Source organism: Natator depressus, chromosome 4 (genome assembly GCF_965152275.1).
Source record: "Natator depressus isolate rNatDep1 chromosome 4, rNatDep2.hap1, whole genome shotgun sequence".
NCBI classification, from domain to species: Eukaryota; Metazoa; Chordata; order Testudines; family Cheloniidae; genus Natator; species Natator depressus.
Window position 1 is genome coordinate 25070784 of NC_134237.1, and position 21025 is coordinate 25091808.

Genomic DNA, 21025 nt, shown 5'->3' on the forward strand with positions numbered 1-21025 from the left:
CAAGCACCTGTTAAAGTGAATTTTGTGTGTGATGATCGAGACAGAAGCAAAAATGCAGAGGGATGTCTCAGTGGTTGGTATTATTGCCATGTCAGAGTCATCATCGGGTTGGAAACTGTAGATATAGGTCCTGTACTTAACACAATAAATGAGCTTTATAAAGTGTTCTCTGTGGGAGTTGGGAGAATCCTCCATTCCATGTTGCAGAGTGTCCTCACATCTTTCTGTGTAGTGTTGTAGAGAGGGCTGTCACTGATGGGGGAAGAAGAGTGTCCCTCTGTGACTTCTTGGCATCTGGGATGTGCTCCACACAGCAGAACAGGGTCAGTTTTGCTGACTGGGAGGCTTGTGTAGTCTTTTCAGAGGCCGAGGATTTGGCCCATTATGAGCCAGATTCTGTGCTTTGTTGCATGTGCATGGCTCCCACTGACTTCAAAGTAGTTGCATACACATCTGCAGGCTGGATTTGACTCAGCAGGAGTATAATGCAGTTCTTCTAACTGGGTTTCATGTTACTGTTACCACAATATTTTTTCCAGAAAATGAGTTTGTGTTGAACAGATTTACAGTGGCTCTTTGGTTTATGGACAGTGTTCTGCTAAACTTGGCTTTTTTTTAATGGACATATTCCTCGGGTGATAGACATGACAAAAAGTAGGAAGTAAATGCATGCTGAGAGTTTAAGTAGTTTCAAACTGGGGAAAGTCTGTAGAGCTTCACATAAGCATGTGAATGGTCAGGTTTCTATACAAACCGTAACTGAAGTTTCCCCATCATTACTAAGAACCAATGCAGAAGTTGTTTTGCTGATTTGATTGGGACCATATGGGCAATATAATTTATGCTGCCAGTGTATTCAGAAATGTTCACAAGAGATGAAGTATACAAAAATAAAATCCTCCAGGCTGCATTGCAGACCAAAGTAAGGTGGTGGTAATGTACTGAAACGTAGGAGGTTTCTGGTTTGGTCATCAGGGAATTTAACCAACCTGCAAGCTGTAGCAAATGAACGAGGGGATGATTTCATCTGTCCAAATCTTTTTTGCCATCACAAGTTACTTAGCATATTCATCGAAAGATGAGGAAGGATTTGTTATGCCTGGTATTTTTAAGGTCCTTCTGTGGTAGATGGGTATTTAAAGCATTTTTGTTTTTTTATTTTAAAAGAAGAGAGGGAGAGAGAAATAGTAAAACAGACATTGATGTCACGCTACCATGGAAGCCAGGGGAGGAAATACCAATCAAAGTTTGGTAGCTAAGGTGTTGCATCTTTCATGAGAAATGGCTCTTCTCTGCTTGAACAGCTACAAAGCTCTTGGGCCCCCATGCCTCCCTTCTGACATATAGTAAAGGTCTCAGTTAAGATCACCTCTGTCATTACGGTAATCTTTAATTGTAGCAGCATCTTCTAGTTCAGGATCTGTCAGCATTTCTGCTATACGCCTCTTTTTTTCCCCCGATATGTGACCTGGTTGTAAAAAGTCACCCTTGCCAAAATGTGACACACCAGATCTCTGCTTGTGAATTATCACATCCCAAATCTCTTTAATGTCTTTTCTGAACTGTAGTATAACATGATACCTCACTGGAGGAGGTTTACATGGCTACATTTTACAACAGCCAATTCAGTTCTACATTTACACAATGAATGTTTTTAATTTTTAAGTGACTGTAATTGTATTTAATAATCCATAAATGTTACACTACTGAGAATAAATAATAGGTTAATTTATACTGCTTTATATGTACAGGAGTTCCCCGGTATATGTCTCTCCCTTATCCGTTGTTTCGGATATCCGTCGCTCATCAATAGGGGAACATGTTCCGATTCACGTTGGTCCTGATCCACATGCATGGATCAGGACCAACATGAATTGGAAAACGTTCCCCTATTGTACAGTACTGTCCTTGCGTCTGCTGGCGGCCCCCAGGCTGACGATCAACTCCTCCCCCTCTTTTCCAGTGCCTCCTGCCTGCCATGGTCAGCTGTTAGGCGGCTGGGGGGCGGCAGGGCTGGAGGAGCAGCGACAGGGCGCTCGGAGGAGAGGGTGAAACTGGGCGGGAAGAGGCAGGGCGTGGGTGGAGGTAGGTGGGACGGCCTTGAGTACAGTACTGTCCTGTGCCCATCATGAGTGTAAAATGCGTTCAAAGTGTTAAGAGTGGGTCTGTGTCTAAGAGGCAACGTAAGAGTTGTTTCAGAGTAGCAGCCGTGTTAGTCTGTATTCGCAAAAAGAAAAGGAGTACTTGTGGCACCTTAGAGACTAACCAATTTATTTGAGCATAAGCTTTCGTGAGCTACAGCTCACTTCATCGGATGAAGTGAGCTGTAGCTCACGAAAGCTTATGCTCAAATAACGTAAGAGTGTAACATTAGAAGTATAATTGGATGTTATAAAGCATTTTGAAAGAGGTGAGCGTGCAGCTGATGTCACTCATGTTCTCGGTTTGCCTGCTTCAACGGTACACTCAATTTTTAAGAGTGCTGATCGAATTCATGAAAGCGCTCCAAGTGCTATGAAGTGGTCCTCAATGAAGATAACAAAACAGAGAAGCAGTACAGGGAGTCCTCAGACTTAAGACACAATTCGTTCCTCAGAATTGCGTTGTAAGTCGAAACCTCTTTTCCCATAGGAATCAATGGTATAAAGGGGGGGGACTGGTTCCTGAACCAAGACTTGATACACTATTTTCACCACAGTAATCCAGATTTTTGTACTAAATGAATTATAGATGACTAATGTAGCAACATCAATGCATTTATTTGGTAAACAGCATTCAAATAAACATATAAAATCACATCTGCTTTGACTTTCTAGAACTTTTTGAAGGGCTCTTGGCTGGGGGCTTCTCTGAAGTCTGGGCTGTAGGTTTCTCTGCGGTCTTCTCTGCAATCTTAAAGAAAGTGTCCAAGGATGTTCTCCTCCTCTCCTTGTAAATTTTGCTGGAGCAGCTGTACAAGTTGGATATGCCCCTATTCACAGATGCACTATTATAATGAATGGAGCTGGAAGTGGGGGGTCCCTTGCAGTCACTTGTCTGATTGGCTTCCAGGGCCAGGGTAGTTGTTGCCGGTTAGCCTTGCCGCTTGTTTTTGATTGGCTCCCAGCCCCGGGCTCAGCCAATCAGGAAGCTTGAATCGTGAAATCCGTGATTGGCTGAGACTCAGCATGTGATGTGTGCTGTTCTCCCTGCCGGCTTTTGTCGTAAGGGCGACAAGAGTCGTAGGGGCAAAACAGGCAGTCAATTGAAAAGCGTCGTAAGTGGCGTCCGACGGAAGTTGGGTGTTGTATGTCCGAGGACTCCCTGTACAATGGAAAATGGAATGTTTGCTGGCTGATTGGATTGATGACCTGCATGAAAAGAAAATGCCTGTGAGTTTAAGCTTGATTCAGGAGAAGGCCAAAAGCCTGTATAACCATTTAAAGGAAAGAAAGGGAGAGAGCTCAGCAGCAGAAAAGGAGACCTTCCATGCTAGTCATGGGTGATTCCACAGATTTCAAAAGCGTGTCAATCTACATAATGTAACACTCACAGGAGAAATGGCTACTGTGGATGAAGAAGCAGCTGAAATATTTCCTACGCAGCTAAACACAATTGATTCGGAAGGTGGCTGCTCTCCAAAACAAATTTTTAACATCTATGAGACGGGCCGTTAGTGGAAGAAGTTGCCAACGAGCACTTATATTTCTCGTGACAAGAGGACTACTCCTGGATTCAAAGCCTCAAAAGACCGCTTAACCCTTCTGCTTGGGGGAAATGCAGAAGGCGATTATAAGCTGAAGCCCTTGCTTGTCTACCACGGTGAAAAACCAAGAGCAATGAGGGGCTACGTCAAGCCTTATCTCCCTGTAATTTGGAAGTCGAACAGAACGGCCTGGATGACATGCAGTATTTTCCGTGAGTGGTTTGTAGACCATGCTGTCCCTGAATTTAAGGCTTACTGTCAGAAGGAAAATTTGGCCTTTAAGATTCTCCTTCTGCTGGATAACGCAAGTGTCCGTGAACTGGACTACAAAGCTCTCTGCCCGAACATCAAGGTCCAATTTTTGCCACCCAACATCACATTGTTGCTGCAGCCTATGGACCAGGGTGTAATGGCCACGTTCAAGGCTTATTACCTACAGAGGACATTCTCCATGCTGATTAAGGAGACAGCATGTGAAGGAAAGCCCAGCGTAAAGGAGTTTTGGAAGTCCTACAACATCTTGAACAGCGTGGAAAACATTGACCCGTCATGGGAAGAGGTCACTTTGCAATGTGTGAACAGCATTTTGCGCTGTGCAATGCCAGATGCTGTCCACAGCTTCGTGGGATTTGATGCCGTTCCTGCTCTCGAGCAAGAAATTGTCAAGTTGGCAAAGAATATTGGCTTCGAGGAGGTGGAGGAGGAGGATGTACAGGAGTCTCACGCTAAGCAACTGACAAATGAGGAACTGATTGAGCTGGATCGACCACGGATATCTAAAGAAAGCAAGGGCAATGATGATGATGATATAGGGCAGGAAGCCAGGAGTCTGACGACAAAGAATCTCTCCCTTTTCTTTGGATTGCTGGATTCGATGATGGAAATAATACAGAGCGGTGATCCTTTTTGTAAACGGTCTGCCAAAGTCTCCAGGGCTCTCAATGATGCAGTGACTTGCTACAGGGAGATCTATTGTTCAAAGATTCATGCAGGAGAGCAGACATCGATTACAATCCTTTTTTAAGACTTCTGCAACCAAAAAGCCAGCCACGGAAAAGCCAGCCCGAGAAAACACAGCTGCCACCCCTTCCTAAGTTTAGCATAATTGACAGTGTTTTATACTGTATTACTGTACTGTATGTACTATATTAAAATGTTCTATGTGTTTAATCAGCGTTATTAGGGTTCTACATTATTTTATTCAACGTTTTGTGTGTAAAATGTGTGCTGTATAACCTGTCAGTGTCAAAAGGTACCCTGTTTAGGCGAAAAGAGTATTGTCATAGGCAAGTGTGGTGAAGTTGTGAATGCATTCCCCCCTTATTCCATTATTTCTTATTGGGAAAAATTCCCCGGTATACGTCATTTTGGTATCCATCACCCTTTTCAAGAGCACAACCCCAATGTATACAGGGGACCCCCTGTATTCATCATTCTGTGTTATACATGCATACTTATATGTAATATGCAGTGAACTACAGCATATTAGATGTGGTACATGCTTGTTCAGATTTTTTTTAATGATGGAAAGATTTTAATTTCTGACATGGCTGGACTGTGCAGCTGAAGTGTGCTATGCTCTCCTCTGTATGTTGAGTGCGTTATATTCAACCTGTGAGCATCTGTTCCCCACCACCACAGTAGAGCTCTTCCAGGAGTTCTAGGAGACACTGTCTCTTCTACTCTCTTGCCCAGATCTCTGGCAGGCTTTCCGAGGGGTGACGGTAACTTTTATTTACAATTGAAAATTCTCCCTCTCATTTTTCCTGTATAAACATTCCCCTTTAAATTTCATTTCACATTCCTCATTCATTGTATCATGGTCTGAAGCTTGTGAGACATTCTTCTATTGCTGTCTCTAAAAAGAATGATTTCCTCCATCCCTCAAAGTTTTTGAGCTCTCTCCCCCTCTGCTTTCCATGATCTAACTTGCTTTGTCATTTTACATCAGAAGTAAAATTTTCACAAGCATTTAAGTGACTTAGGAGCCTATGTCCCATTTTCCAAAGTGATTTATGAGTCTGTGTCCTATTGAAAGTCACTAGAATGCCAAAACCTCCTGTGTCTCTTTCCCGTCTTAATAGTACCTCTTCTAATGATATGATTCTTTTGTATAATGACTTTATTAGAGACCATCAATTTTTGACTTGTTTTTCAGTTGATTGCAATTTATCGTTTTGTTACTGCGTCCCTCTGTTACCCTTACTCATTGCTTTGAATCTAAGGCACCGTATAAACAAATAAAATGTAGTATAATATAATATTATACTCTAATGGATTCCTTTCAGTCTCTTTTCTTGGCAATCCTATCATTCCTATCCTGAGACTGAGTAATGAAGTCATGAGAGTTGTTTCCCAAAAGGGTTGTTGTCTTCCTTACTTTACTCTCATGCACAATATCGAAGTAGTATAAAAGTAAATTGTGCGCTTCTATGAGGAAGTCGTCTGTAGTGTGCAGCTGGTTACTTTTCAGATCCAGACGTTAGTAACTTCTCCTGTTATTGAAAGGAACTGTGAAACAAGCTTGCTCTGACTAGATCTCACACAGTTAATTTAAAAACGTTCCACAGCAAATATTTGGTGTTTTCCTATCCGGCATCCTTCTGTGCCACAGCTAATATTTCCAAATTGTATTTATGCGTTCAGTGTGTAATGGAATGTTCCCCTTTTCCTACAACTTCTTTATTGTCATTAGTGTTTTTGTTTGTTTTGTTAGGCTTTCCTTTCTTTCAAGTCAAAAATAATTATCTGAAATTCTGCTTTATTTAAGCCTTGTAAATCCATTTAGTTACTTCTTGTGTCTGTTTCCCTTTTATTGTCCTTGTTCATTTGTTCATATATAACACAATAAATATTAGAAAGAAATTAAGAGGTTAATAAAACATTTTATTGTTATGTGACTTAATTGTTTGAGGATAAAGGGCTATTTCTTTTTTATTATCCATTTTATTTCTTACGTTCAAGACAATTTTCATTCATTTTGATAGGGTAGTGAGTCCCCAAAAAGTGATGAGAAATTAGCAGAGAAGACTTGCAGTCAGATGCAGGCACTCTTTTTGTTTCCCTGATAACATTCATGCATTTGACCTTCATTAGGGAAGGACATTTATCACCAGCACCATCTAGCCATCTGTTAGTATACTTGTCCTATGTTGTACATGTTCTTGTAAACTGAACTATTATGGATCACTTTAGGCTTATAACCCAAGTAAACAGTTCGGAAGGATGTTGATGATAACTCAAGAACTCAAACGCAGCAGAGTGTTGCAGTTTGTAATATGGTTAAAGTAAGGACCACAAATCACTCTTAATAGTGTTTCACAGTTATTATCTCAGTGACGCTGGCCTCTTCCGGTCTGCGCCACAGAGCAAATCTCTGTACAGGGTGCATGTACAAGTAGACCTGCTTTAGCACTGATGCTTTTACTAAGATGGGTCTCCAATGATGCAAAGCGTATCTATTAGGATAGACCAGTGGTTCTCAACCTATTTACCACTCTGGGCCGCATATGCAGCTCTCTGTGTGTTATGTTGGCCACATCCACACCATTTCATTATACTACTTGTATGGCCCTGAGGATATCACATGGGCCACAAGCTGCCTGCAGACCATGGGTTGAGAACCCCTGGGATAGACAGTTGTGCAGAGGGGATGGGCCTTGGGTGAAGATTTTTGATTATGGGGGTTTGGGTTTTATGTGAAAATGTCAGCTTTGTGGACTGATTTCTTTTGTTTGAAGAAAAGTTATCAATTTATGATTGCTGTCTGTCTTTGTTGGATTTAATTTTAACTGTGTGTGGGTGCCAAGAGCCTGGGATAAGCATTCGTTTGTTTTGTATGTCGAAATAATACTGCGTAAATAAATAAGATTTTACATATGTGATGATAGTTTAGCATTATGTTACATTGCTGTTCAAAGTGTGTTGATTTATCAACTGTATGTTTCTGGGGCTCAGCATATCAGACTGCCTCTCACAGCAAATCTCTGATTTTAAAAAACAAACTCTGTTTTTCACTCTTTCCAATCTTCAGGACTGATGGCTACTGTTTCACCATGGTAGAAGAAGATGAATCTGGAGGACGTACGATTGCCTCAGGATGCCTAGGCTTAGAAGGCTCAGACTTCCAGTGCCGGGTAAGAAAAGAGTTGCGATCAAGGTTTGGTCTGGCTGTTGTGATAGTTTTCATTCAGCTGCATTGTAGTCAGGGTGAATGCATACATCTGCTGCTTTGAATTTTGTTCGTGTGGGAGATGTGCCCTCTGCACTGAATGCTGAAGAAATGGCATCTGCTCCCCAAAACTCTTGCTACTACTTCAAGCGCAAGCTAACTAACGTTAGCCCCTGCCGTCCTGGTGAAACTACCGCTCGGGTAATTCCATTCTGCTTCTCTACATTCCCCCTGCGGCTTGAATTAGGTAAGACATTCTTTACTTCCTTTCCTAAACTGCTGTGTGCTACGTAGTAGTGGGCAGTAAAAAAGTGGCTGTTTTCACACAAGAAGTTGTTACATATCACTGATGTGTAACGTGAGTCCGGTGTGTGTAGACAGTCCAGCCAGTAAATTTAGGGATCCACCTTCGTGAAGGCATTATAGTTCCAGGGAGAGAAATGTGTTTCCATTCCATGTACTGCAATCAACTTGTCACCCTACAAAGCAATTCTCTTTTGTGCTTGCATGTTTAACACAGAGAAATCACTCGGGGTTAAATCCCCAGCTGTTCCGTGCAAAGCTCAGCATGATTGTGGAGGGAGGACAGCAGATGGAACGAAGATGACTCTGAGTACATCTACCCTGCAAAATGAAACAACAAAAGACCACGAGCGTGGCAGCGAGCCTCAGAGCCTGGGTCAACTGACTTGGGCTCTTGCTACATGCCTAAGAATAGCAGTGTAGACACTCCTGCTCAGGCTGGAGTCCAGACATTGACACTCAACCCCTTGCTGGGTTTCAGAGCCCAGGCTTCAGCCCAAGCAGGAACATCTACGTTGCTATTCTTAGTCCTGTAGTGTGAACCTAAGTCAGTTGACCCGGGCTCTGAGACGCGCTGACGCGGTTTTTTGTTTGTTTGCAGTGTAGTAGTACCCTAAGTAAATCTTTCTGCTCTGGGCCTGTCCAGGGGCCACACTAGCTATTGGTTCAAGTTAAAGCAGAATACGGGTTGCTCTTATTTGCAGCTGCTTGTAATAAACTCTTAGGAGCCATTATTCCAGTAAATATCTCCAAAGTGCAGTGCACTGTGTTCTGTCCCCTCCTGCTCCCTGTCATACCCTTCACAGATCTATTTCGCTAGGCGGGATAGATGACAGAGTTGACTACTTTGGCTTTAAGCCGTCTGAGGATTCCCCTACGTGAAGGGAATCGTGTGCTAAGGCCAAGATTTTCAAAAATAGGAGTCTAAAATGAGGCTTCTAACTGCTCACTAAATAAGGAACCAGATTTTCCAAAATGCTGAGCACCCTAAAGTCTCTGTTGAATTCAGGCCTGATGTTAGGTATCTGTTTCTGGAAATCTTGGCCTTGGGGCAAAATTCTCTCTGCTTTGCTCTAGAAAGTGGGACAGAGGATCAGGCCCTCAGTCTCATTGTACATAAACGTGAAATCTGTCTGCCCCCACATTCAAATGGAATGCTTGAATAATGTAACATTAACGCAGATTCTCTCACCGCTTTCCCGTACGCTGTTATGGCCAAATACATACTTGTATAATGCTAATGACTTGAGTGGAATTTCACAAGGGATGAATTTGTTCTTTAATATTTAAATGAAGTGTGGTTTGGCTTTATTAGGATGGCCCAAATCCTTATTGCAGTCATATTTGAAATCCTTCACTGGTTACCATGTCAGGTCTGTCTCCTTCTCCAGCGCCCAAACAACAGTGTCTGTTTAAAAAAACAAAGTTGCTCACGCAGTTGTCTGTGAATTTCTCTGTTGCAGGATACACCCATAATACATCACAGAAGAACTATTGCATGCTGCACAGATGAAGACTTCTGTAATGAAAACCTTCACCCTACACTGCCACCGCTGAAAAATAGAGGTAAGAGGAGGAAGAAAATCTAGCCTTAAATCAGTAGATGCATGTATTTTTCCTAGAAAAGAAAAGAGAATTAGATGAGCGGCATGGAAAAACAGATTTTTTTTGTATCCTGTAGCTGTTCTGATAATGTACGGAAACAGTATCTACTTGGTTGTTGCTGGTATTTACCTCTATTTGTATTCCCATGATGCCTACAGGCATCAGTCAAGGATCAGAGACCCATTGCGCTAGGTGCAGTGTGTAGTAAAATAACAGTTCCTGCTCCAAAGAGCTCACAGTCTAGGTTAGGCTGGGGCAGGGACTATCTCTTACTTTGTTTGCACAGTGCTTAGCACGGTGGGGACTTACTGAGGCCTCTAGGTGCTCATGCCATACAAATATAAAATAACAATAATGAATGACCTCTGTCATTGCAAAAGATTGTAGTTTGTAGCTACATACTAGTTTCAATATGACACTTGGGACCAGCTCCTCAGCTGCTATAAATCAGCGTAGTCCCATTGAAGCCTGTGGAACTAATGATGATTTATAGCCGCTGATAATCTGGCCCTCAGAGAATAAGGTCTAGGTGTTACCATGAACTCTGTGTTTCAAAGGAAAAGAACAAACGAGAGATTAACACTCTGCACAAATTCATTTCCAGTTTTGGTTGGAAGTTATACAATATTTTTTATTTTTAAAATGCGGCAGTTCCCGGGTAAGCACGACATTTATAGACTGCTGTGCCGGATTCGTGTGGTCAGCATCAAATTTGGTCCCAGCAGACAGAGTTTCCAATTTTTTTGGTATTGCCTGTTTAAAACTGAGAACAAAATTTGGACCATAGGGTTGAACAGTAAATTAGGACCTGTTTCAAATCCCAGTCTAAACACACAGATATATTCTTATTACTTACTTACTTATCCACACACACACCCCCACACATGCATACAGAAAGGAGTATTCCGGCAGTCCTTACTGATATAAGTGCTTACTTCATTGGGATTCTACACAGCAGGGCTACAGGATTGGGCCCATAGCATGTAATATGTAAACTAATTCAGCATTGACTGGTGAGCCATGAGATCACTGAAACCTCATAAAATTCTGACTCCCAACATAAGAGCTCTAAGTCATTTTATTGGTCTTTGTTAAGAGAAAAAGTTTACTTGGATAGAGAGAAAATCCCACAAGTAAGTACATTTGTATGTTTGTGTAGTATATGAATAATACAATTTTATTTTGGAAAATCAAGTCCATGATTTCCCCCCCCCACGCGCTGGTTGAATTAAGCCCTGCAGATTCAAAATGGAGCAACCTTGTTCTAACTTGTCTCTCTCCTTGGTTTTATATTACATTTTCCATTCCAGCCTAACCTGGATGGAAATGTAAAAATCAGGTAGTTAGCATAGTCAGACATCTATCTACTGTTTATGCAAAAACTCAAGCTCTTTTGCTAATGCCAAATTTTCTTCTTTTTTTTTTTTTTTTGCGGGGGCAGAGGACACTTAAGTACTTAGGTGACAGATAGCTAAGATGAATAAACACCAAATAGCAGAGAGAATATTTTTGAATATATTGTTAGATGAATAGCTTTTGAGCTGCTTGAGTACTGCAAAACTAGTTGTTTAATTTGTTATTTGACAAACAAATGGCAGTATGTTCATTTAACGTAATTCCTTCAACACTAGTAGCTAGACAGCAAATTGTGGCTGTAATTTTAGAGCCTGCTTCCGATAATGTGGCTTTATGGTCTGGAGCTGTGGAATAGCACAAAAGTCAGCCCCTTTTTGAAAGCTGTACGGTCAGCTGTGATTCTTGGTGCCAGAAGCCAGGGTAGCTTGCCACTGCTCTGTTACAATATGAACACTCACCAAAGGGGCAGCAATTTAGACTGTGAATTCTCCCGCTAGCCATATCCAAGAACATGCAGCTAATATATAACAGTTGACGAGTGCTTTGTTAATAGTCATTCTTCCTGTCTGGGATTGTTTTTAAATGTGGTGCTGTGACTCTCCGAATTATTATCAGGATTTAACATAAACAGTGGTGTTAAAATAAATAAGTAAAATTAAAAATGGACTTGTTGAAACAAAAACTCTGCTGGATTTGATGGGAAAATGTATATCGTTTGGTATTTGAAAACATACAAAAAAGTTAGCTCCTAATCAGGAGCTTTTCACCAAGGTCATGTCTCAGGGGAAACCGGGGTCTGGGGAGGTCCTTCAGCCGTAGATCAAAGGTTGCTAACTAGAAATTAACCCATGCACAGAATTATCATCTACAGATGCATGCAATTTGTGTTCTGAAAATGTTTCTCCATACCTAGCAGTTCCTGGAAGGAACTCATTCTGTAGCCATGAACAGAAGAATTAAAATTAATCAAGCCAGAGAACGATCTTTCTGTCAAGCAGGAAGGAAAAACACAACAGCAGCTAAATCCATTTCTGGACAGTGTTCAGGCGCATCCTGCAGTACGAGTAGAATAAAAATACCCTGGAGATAACCTGGAGTCCCCTTGCTAGTCATGCAGCCGCCTTATTAAGGAAATGAGAAGAATAATAGAGTCTGAAAGGACACCTCTCTTTTAAACAATAAAAATATTACTGGAAAGCCCAGTGAAAGTGCAGACTGAAAGCAGATGAGAACAAATATGTCTTTACTGATTTAAAGCCTTTATAAGCAGAAGTGGTGGTGCCACCATGTCTGGCTCCCTGCCTGTAGAGCTAGTGATGAATGGGCACGGGAATGATTGGAGGAATGATGATGGGGTCTGATGTGTGCACACAAGCCTCAGATTTCACTGCCGTTTTTACCCAGATAATATGAATACTGTGAACTGGAAGAAACTGGGGAGGCAACAGAATCTTCCGTGCATTTGATATGCTGACTCCACCCGAAACCCATTTTGCTGAGTTTTAAATACACATTTCAGCAGAGTGCTGAAAAGCACTCTGACAAAGTGAGTTGAACAAGTGATGGGGCTGGAGGGAAGCAACTAGAACTGTCTGAAAGGCTCTTGAGTCTTATTGAAGATATTTGCTAAAGAAATTGTTTTCTAACTTGTTTCCTTCTCTTATCATCTCTCCCTCCCTATACTGAAGACACCCCTGACACCCCTGTGTGGTGTCTAGAAATAACATCACTGTGTTTTCTTACAACGTATACTCCTTGCATGCTGGGCATTGGACAATGGCTAAAACTCCCATTCAGCCACAGTAAATAGAAGAGCTTCACTAATGTATTGCTTGTTTATTACATATCCCTCACATAATAACTCACTGCGGTCTTCTAAAAAAATAATAAAATCCTGCTTATTTTCTAACCTCACAGCTTGGCTTGGCTGCAGTTGATAACTTACAAAACATCAGGAAGCACTGGGTCTAAGTCCAGTTCCCATATCACAAAAATTAGTGCAAATTGGCACCCTTTTCAATTGCAGCTGAGAGGCCAGGGATTGAGTAAGTTTGAAGACTGAACCACCTTCCTCTCTGCCAGCCTCAGGAAATAGCCTCACCAAGTTTGCACTGAGGCAGACGGAGAAGTTTGCATGGCTGCTTTGTATGCAGCACCTGTTCTGTGGACAAAGGGAGGACTTCAGTGTCCAGGGGAAGTCAGTCTGGCACTTTTCACCAGCCTACATAGAAATATAGGGCTGGAAGGGACCTTGTGAGATGCCTCCTGTGCTAAGGCAGGACCAAGTAAACCGAGATCATCCTTGACAGGTGTTTGTCCAACCTGTTCTTAAAAACCTTCAGTGAGGGGGATTCCACATCCTGCCTTGGAAGGCAGTTTCAGAGCTTCACTACCCTTATAGTTAGAAATGTTTTCCTAATATCTAACCTAAATCTCCCTTGCTGCAGATAGAGCTCATCACTTCTTGCCCTACTTTCAGCGGACACAGAGAACAATGATCACTGTCCTCTTTTTAAGAGCCCTTAACATATTTGAAGACTGTTTGGAGGTCTCCCCTTAGTCGTCTTTTTTCAAGATTAAATAGGCCCAGTTTTTTTAACCTTTACTCCTAGGTCAGGTTTTCTAAACCTTTTATCATTCTTGTTGCTCTCTCTGCAGTTTGTCCGCATCTTTCCTTAAGTGTGGCACCCAGAATTGGACACAGTACTCCAGCTGAGGCCTCACCAGTGCCGAGCAGAGCTGGACAATTACCTCCCACGTCTTATATACACCCCAAAATGACATTAGGCTGTTTCACAACTGCACCACATTATTGACTCATATTTAATTTCTGATCCACAGTAACCCCAGATCCTTTTTAGCAGGTTACATAGCCAGTTATTCCTCAATTTGCAGTTGTGCATTAGATTTTTCCTTCCGAAGTGAAGTACTTTGCACTTGTCTTTATTGAATTTCATTTTTTTTTTCTTTCCTCTTCCCCAGAACAAATCTCCAATATGTCAGGGTTGTTTTGAATTCTGATCGTGCCCTCCAAAATGCTTGCATCCCATCCCAGCTTGGTGTCATTCACGAATGTTATAAGTGTACTCCCCATTTCATTATCCAACTCATTAATGAAAATATATCAGACCCAGAACTGACCCCTTGTAGGACATCGCTAGACGTGTCTTCCCACTTTGACAGAGAGCCATTGCTGATTACTCTCTGACATTTAAAAATAAAGAATTCTGGGCATTTTTCTGTACATTTTGATGAGTATACGTTGACAAGTTTCCAAAACCCCCAAATGAGTAAACAAGCTAAATCCCTCCAAAGTTGTTTGAAAACATGTCTGAAGTCTGGGCTGATAACTCACTCATTCACCATCTTTATTGCCTTGCATAACATGTTGGTAAACATAAAAAGGACTCAAGAAAGATGTTTTGCCTTCCTTTCGTATTAGGGCCAATGTCATGCCTACTGTGTGTCGGTGCATCTTTAATAAAGTCGTGTGTAGTGTTGTTGTAAAGACAACCTTCTGATATAAGGTGATAACCTTCATTGCTGTAACTAGTCCAGCCTCCCTCAATTTTATAGGCTAAAATGCAGAACTTGTCTTTCACACCGAGATTCCCTTTTTTCTTTAAGTGCTTTCTGGGATTTTTTTTCCTCCCACACAAATGCCTTTGATCACAGAAAAAATGTAAATCAGCATTTTCAAGTGTGTCTTCCCAAAGTTGGGCGCCTTATATTAAGAGGTGCAGAGCACTTGCCGCTCTTTTTAACTTCTGTAGAAGTTGAGGACGCTCAGCAGTTTTATGCAAGGGCCTAAATAGGGATTGTAGGTGCCTGACTTTGGGTACCCAAGTTTGGAAATGTTGGCCACAGTTTGTAGAATGCTAGCCACTCTTCTTTGCAGAATCATCATCAGTGCTCTTTATTCGATTCGATTTTTATACACACACACATAATCCATTAATAATACTAAAGAAAAGGGAGCATAATTGTGATCTCATTACAGTTTCTGATGCGTGTAACTTCATTTACCTGAATAGGGTCACTTCTTGGTTTACTCTGGTGTAAGCAAGATCAGAATTGAGCCCTGTATGTGTGGCACTCAACACTTGTGCTAGAGAAGCACAAAAACCGCCAGCCCAGTTTTTATTGTCACCTGTTCTATGAAACGAGAAAGCCCTTGCTGCAAACATATTTCCATATTCTCCAGAGTCTGAAGAATTCTCCCCCTATAGTCTGCAGACTCTGCTTAGCCTCTCCTGGGCTAATAGGCAGTAACACCTTAAACTGTTACAAACCACACATTTTAGAGGGAAATGACTGGAGGACATCGACTGCTAATAAACGATAAAATAGAACCTTGGCTCCCCTGAACCGCCCCCTCTTTCACAGAGAGAACTGGACTCCCCAGTGGGTTCTCGGTTTCAGCTCCCGGCGCGCTCAGAGTGACGGTCCAGGTAGAAATCTGCTGCTCTGATGAGAATGATGTGCTCTAGTGTTTTCCCGATAGGCCCTGTGTCAGTGTCTCCTTTCAAAGGCAATGGCCACGTCTTGAATGTTTACATTGTTAATGCTCCAGGAGCAGATAATGTCAGGTTAAAACATGACCAATGTGCTCACAAGGCAGATAATGCTCAGTAATCCCTGTTCATGATGGGAAGGGGAAGGAAGGAAATACTTGGAAGCAAAGTTGGGAGAGGGAACTGGATCTTTAAAATAGAAATGCGTGACAGTAAGCCAAGATTCCCCTCGGATCCTCCTTGTCTCATTACCCTAGTAAATCTGAAACATAATAGTGTTATTCCAGGATGAGTTGATAAGGATAGAATTCTCACAGTTTACTGCGTGTTCAGCATTTGTGTGGAAGATGCAAGACAATCAGACGGTGAAGGCTTCCGAAAACCTCATCCTTATCTGCATAAGAGTGAACACCAGGCTGGGGGTGGGGAGCGTGCTAAAGTATCTCAGTTTTGAGACTTTGTCGTTTTAAAAGAAGATGGTGCAGGATTTCTTCAGTTTTCAGCATGAGAATATATGTCTGAAATGAGGATGCAAATTGGGAGATGACAGCTAAATTTTAAAGCAGAAAATGGGTATGGCGTGCCAGGATTTATCCAAACTTTTCAGTTATTTTTATAGCGTCACAATTCTTACATATTGCTTGGTAATGTTGCATTTTCAAGCGGTTTTAAAGAATGGCTCATCTGCAATGACACATTTTTCCACAAGTGCAAGAATCAAAAACAAATAATTTTTCCTGCTAAAGTGCTGTGAGAGAGAGAGAGAGACAGCGATCCTTACATTGATGTAAATATAACTTTAAGGACTTTAGCTCTATGCCCTAGCAGGGATTAGACATCCCTTGTATGTCTTCTCTGCTAGGATAGATACAAGTTGGGTATATTAATTGCTTTTGTTAAGACTTTCATAGTTTTCTTAAATTAATAAACGTTAAAAGAGGCACCAAACTAGTCTGTGTCCTAGCTGACAAGATATGTAAGATACAGGACTATATAAATCCCAGGTTTGAGGGGGTGGGGGGCTAGCGGGTTGGTCATGAAGGGCTAAAATACTCCCTTGCAAACGCAGTCAAAAGTGCCAGGGTTACCAGTGAGATCTTTGTCTGAGTAAAGACTGCAGGGTCAGTCAGGCCCTCGATTGCTGTTCCATGTGCTATGTTTGCCCCGTTGGATGAGGGCTGAAGAAGGAGCACATAAAATGGCTCTGAAATCAAGTGATACGTTACACAACGTTAAACAAGTCGAAAAGAAAGGGGACAATTCTGTTGCTTAATAGATTTATAAATTCTTGTATGTCTTTTTACATGTGAAACTAAACCCAGGAAGGCAGAATGCATTTTACACCCAACCTAATGTGAAAGGCATCTCAGGTATTAGAGAGTAGTGCTGACTTCTAAGACAAAAATACAGCCATTGTACAGAGCTTTTTTTATTTTTTAAATCAGATTTTGTTGAAGGAAACATTCACCATAAGGCCTTGCTGATCTCAGTGACTGTTTGCAGTATACTCCTGGTGCTTATCATCATATTCTGTTACTTCAGGTAAGCCGGAAGTATTTAAGCGTCGTCTGCTTCACATTTCTTCCCAACATCACACCCCCACCCCGGCTGATGAACTGTAAAATTAAAAAAATAACAGGAGGAAATTGGGGAACAATTAAAAAAACTTTATTTTTATTATAGGGAAAATTTGTATATTTTGCTAATGTTAAAATCAAAAAGAATTTGATATAATGCCCTACAATATAGTTGGTCTTTTGTATAGCATCCTTCATAGAAAGTATATCCTAAAAAGCTTTCCAGTAGGAAATAACACAAAATAGTATTCAGTGAAAATGAAAGAAAACAATGGTGTAAAGACACTGTATAGTAAATAAAGTAAAGCTCATAAGCCTATTAACACAGTGCACACAAATTCACAAACTATACCCAAAGAGGGAGATAGATTCAGCAAGCATAGGCAAATTTGTAAAAATGCCTTTCTTTGGTCATAAAAGATCCACAACATCCATAACAAAAAGGTGAGGTATTTACTGCATCTCTGTTTTTAGGACTATTCTCTGAATTAGAGGTTTAAAGTTGGTACTTGGCTATGCAAAATTATGCTGGATTCCCCAGCAGGATGATAGTCAGCCCCTTCCATAGACCTAAAGCGTTCTAATGTTGCGACTAGATCAGAAAATAGTCGTCGACGAGGCTAGCACGTACTTCGGGTAAATGCCAGGAACCTGTGCATGACTAAAAATTAAATGTGAGCAGCGTTTTCTACATAGCATGCGTTCCTCATTGTACTGTCGACTAATTTAATTTTCACTAAAATCGTAGGCATAAAAGGCAAGAAAGCAGACCTCGTTACAGCATTGGACTTGAACAGGATGAGACTTACATTCCTCCAGGGGAATCCCTGAAAGACTTGATTGAACAGTCTCAGAGCTCAGGAAGTGGGTCTGGGCTCCCTCTGCTGGTAAGAAAGGAATGTAATTTAGATACACACATAACTCTATAAGGCAAAGAGACCCCCAGCATAAAAATTCAAGGGGATTTATAGGAATTACGTTAGTATGTGTAGGAAGAATTAGGTTCTGGTTGTCTGTCTGCAGAAATGACGAGGATATCAGTTGGAGAATAAATACTTAAGAATCAGAGCTCTTTATTTCACGTACCAGGATCTGCATCTGATCTCAGGAACACCAGCATAAATCCGGATTAGCCCCATAGACTTCAGTGGGATTTATCTGGATTTACACCAGTGAAAATGAGATCAGAATCCGGCCTACAAGCTTAGATGTGGTGCTTTTTATAAACACACAGTTACATTATTTTTAGAGACAGGATGGTTACGTGGAATCCTTTTACACCTTGGCTTCACTTAGCATTAAAAAACTGAGAGTAGAATCACTGTATTTTGCGCTACAAAAGTCTTGTAGGTTAAAGGTATGCCAATTGAATAGAGTATAACATGTATAAGTTGTCTCAAATGTAACTGTGACCGAGACCCAATGTACTAAAGAAGGCTCCATTTCAGCGAGAAGGTTTAGATTTCAGAGTAAAGCTCATGGCTTTTCCATTCATCTGTGTTTTAGTTTTCTGATAACCTGACAACCTTGGACCTCCTGCACTTCCTGGCATCGCAGAAGACTCAAGATACTTATTTTAAAAACTACCTTTTAAAACGATTTATTTCTTTTCTTGTCATTTTCCAAATGCATAGCTGAGAAGTTATACATCGCTCCTGTCTACCTCCATATAAAGCATGCATCACCGTAGTATCTGAGCAACTTCCAAATACTTAAAGATAGAAATAACAATAACTGTTACTCTTTCTTTCTTCTTTCACTGCCTAAATGAGAATAGCTCAATTTGTTCACATTTGTATTAACTTATTGGCCACGTCTAGGCCAAGAGTGTAGGTCATGTTTTACAATGTGTTGAAACTAGGGAGGGAATTTAGGATGGACCACAACCAACTAACTTGCTTTTAAATACAACTTGTCCAGTCTCTAGTAGCTGCGAAGTCCTGTTTAAAATCATATTAATTAAAATGTTATGTTTTGAAACACAGACGGTTTTCCAAATGTCAACATGACCATTGACAGACAGATAAGCAGCAGAATGAGCTTTGCAATTGATTCCAAAAATGGTGAGGTCCGGAGTTCTTACCGGGCGTGGGCATGAGCACCATTGTGTAGATCCAGCGCCTACGAAAGCTCTGTCTGCCGCTCTCACAAACCTCTCTGTATTGACCGGCAGTTTCATTGTTCCAGTGAAACATAGCTGTCAAGGGAGATCATAGCCATTGCATGAGAGGGTCAATCTCTCAGGTAGCCAAAGGCATTTCCATGGAGGCAGCAGGAAAACAGGCCATAGACTGTAAACTGGATTCTACATTCATTGGGGATCCAGTGCAGAGAGCAGAGTACTGGGCTGAATGCGTTCACAGCAACCCAGACTGTTAAGCAGATGGGCTGCTGCATTTCGAATCAGGACACAGAATATTACTGTATACTCCATAGCCTTAACACAGCCTTAATGTAGATTTTTGCACTTAGTTTCCTAAGGCTTTTAATGACAGAAATAAAAGGAGAAAAAGTAGAGCTGGTTGGAGCAATATGGTTTTTCCAAATGTGTTTTTACCCACCTCCCTAAGTTTTGTTGTTGTTTTTTTAAACTGGGCATAGGTAGGGTGGGTTAACCGTCAAACTGTCCAGGTCCTTTGATCCCATTGGCAGCGTGAGCCCCACTCTCTTCAGCAGACTGCAGGGGCTCTGTTTGCCCTGCCTGTAATTTCTTTTATAAATCAGGAAATATTCCTCGCTTCCTCCTGCCCCTTTGCCTAACTAAAAAGTCATAAACAGGTTTTCCTCAAACTTTTACCGACAACAGTGATTTTCTAAGACAATTGTAAGACTGTGAAAACAGGTTCATGATGGGGAAGTTGCATTGCAGCCCTAAAGCTTTTGCTATGGTGAACACAATAAGATATGTTTGTCAGATAGTTATCACAGCAATAGGCAGCTTAGAAGTGCATGGATTGATACTTATTGTCAAAGAGGGGACGCCCATGCCTGTAACAAATACGTACAATGACGTCTGGTGAAAAACACTATCCTTCATTTTAAAAGTGTTTATGTCCAGCTTCTTTCTTATTTGTTTCAATAGAAAACATTTAAAGTTGTTTCAGAGAAAGCAAACCATTTTTTTTTTTGCAGAACTTGTAAAATGTCAGTTTATGATAAACAATATTGTCTTTCTTTTGTAGCTCGCTTATTATATCGGAAACAAACAAAGGTTACAACAAAGCCAAACCTTAACCAAGATACTATCATTTCTCTGACATTCAACCTTGTTCATTTTCTCTCTCAGATTTACTTGTATTATTTATAATTGTATGGTGGCTCTTAGTCAAGCCCATATATTTAAGGTAGTGTAAATGTTGCTGTGAGAAACCACTGTGAGCCGTTGGGGTGCCTTTTTTAGGTGATTGCATCTGTAGCATAAAAGTTTGCTGCAGGTTGAATGTTGCCATTCAACTTCTAAGCCCTGCTGAAGCGTTTTAAAAATTTGTAAATAAAGGTTCCTACCCTGCAAGCTGGGTTACACAGGCAAATCTCTGCCTCCAGGCAGAGCTCCATTTACCTCAATGGGCCTCCAAGAAGCTGCAAAACCAGGGCCAAAAGCACAGAACCAAGCCATTTTCAAGGTATACGAAGGTAGAGCTGTTTCAATAGCTCGTGGAGTTTGCCACAATAGACACAGGACGTTCAATTAATCTTACTCGTACATTTTTATCATTACATGTATAAATACTTGTTGGTTTTTGATTGAACGCATCACAGCTCTGGTCGCAAAATTCTCTGGTCACAAACGTTCGTGTGACCAAAACTTTGTATG

The 21025-nt window shown here is 41.2% G+C and overlaps 1 protein-coding gene and 1 long non-coding RNA gene across 6 annotated transcripts in view; one reads left to right on the top strand and one right to left on the bottom strand.

The window, feature by feature from the left end:
- The window catches only part of BMPR1B (bone morphogenetic protein receptor type 1B), a 350045-nt gene that overhangs the window by 323438 nt on the left and 5582 nt on the right, over positions 1 to 21025 (top strand). For all 5 annotated transcript variants that reach the window (XM_074950638.1, XM_074950637.1, XM_074950641.1 and 2 more), the window contains 4 exons: positions 7719 to 7821; positions 9623 to 9725; positions 17080 to 17176; positions 17960 to 18098. In XM_074950638.1, the coding sequence (XP_074806739.1) occupies positions 7719 to 7821; positions 9623 to 9725; positions 17080 to 17176; positions 17960 to 18098 (442 nt within the window). The remainder of the gene's footprint in view (positions 1 to 7718; positions 7822 to 9622; positions 9726 to 17079; positions 17177 to 17959; positions 18099 to 21025) is intronic.
- Positions 17055 to 19772, bottom strand: LOC141986282 (uncharacterized). Its single transcript, XR_012639244.1, has 3 exons — positions 19295 to 19772; positions 18021 to 18095; positions 17055 to 17250 (listed from the first exon to the last, which is right to left on the bottom strand). It is a non-coding gene; the product is annotated as an uncharacterized LOC141986282 (long non-coding RNA).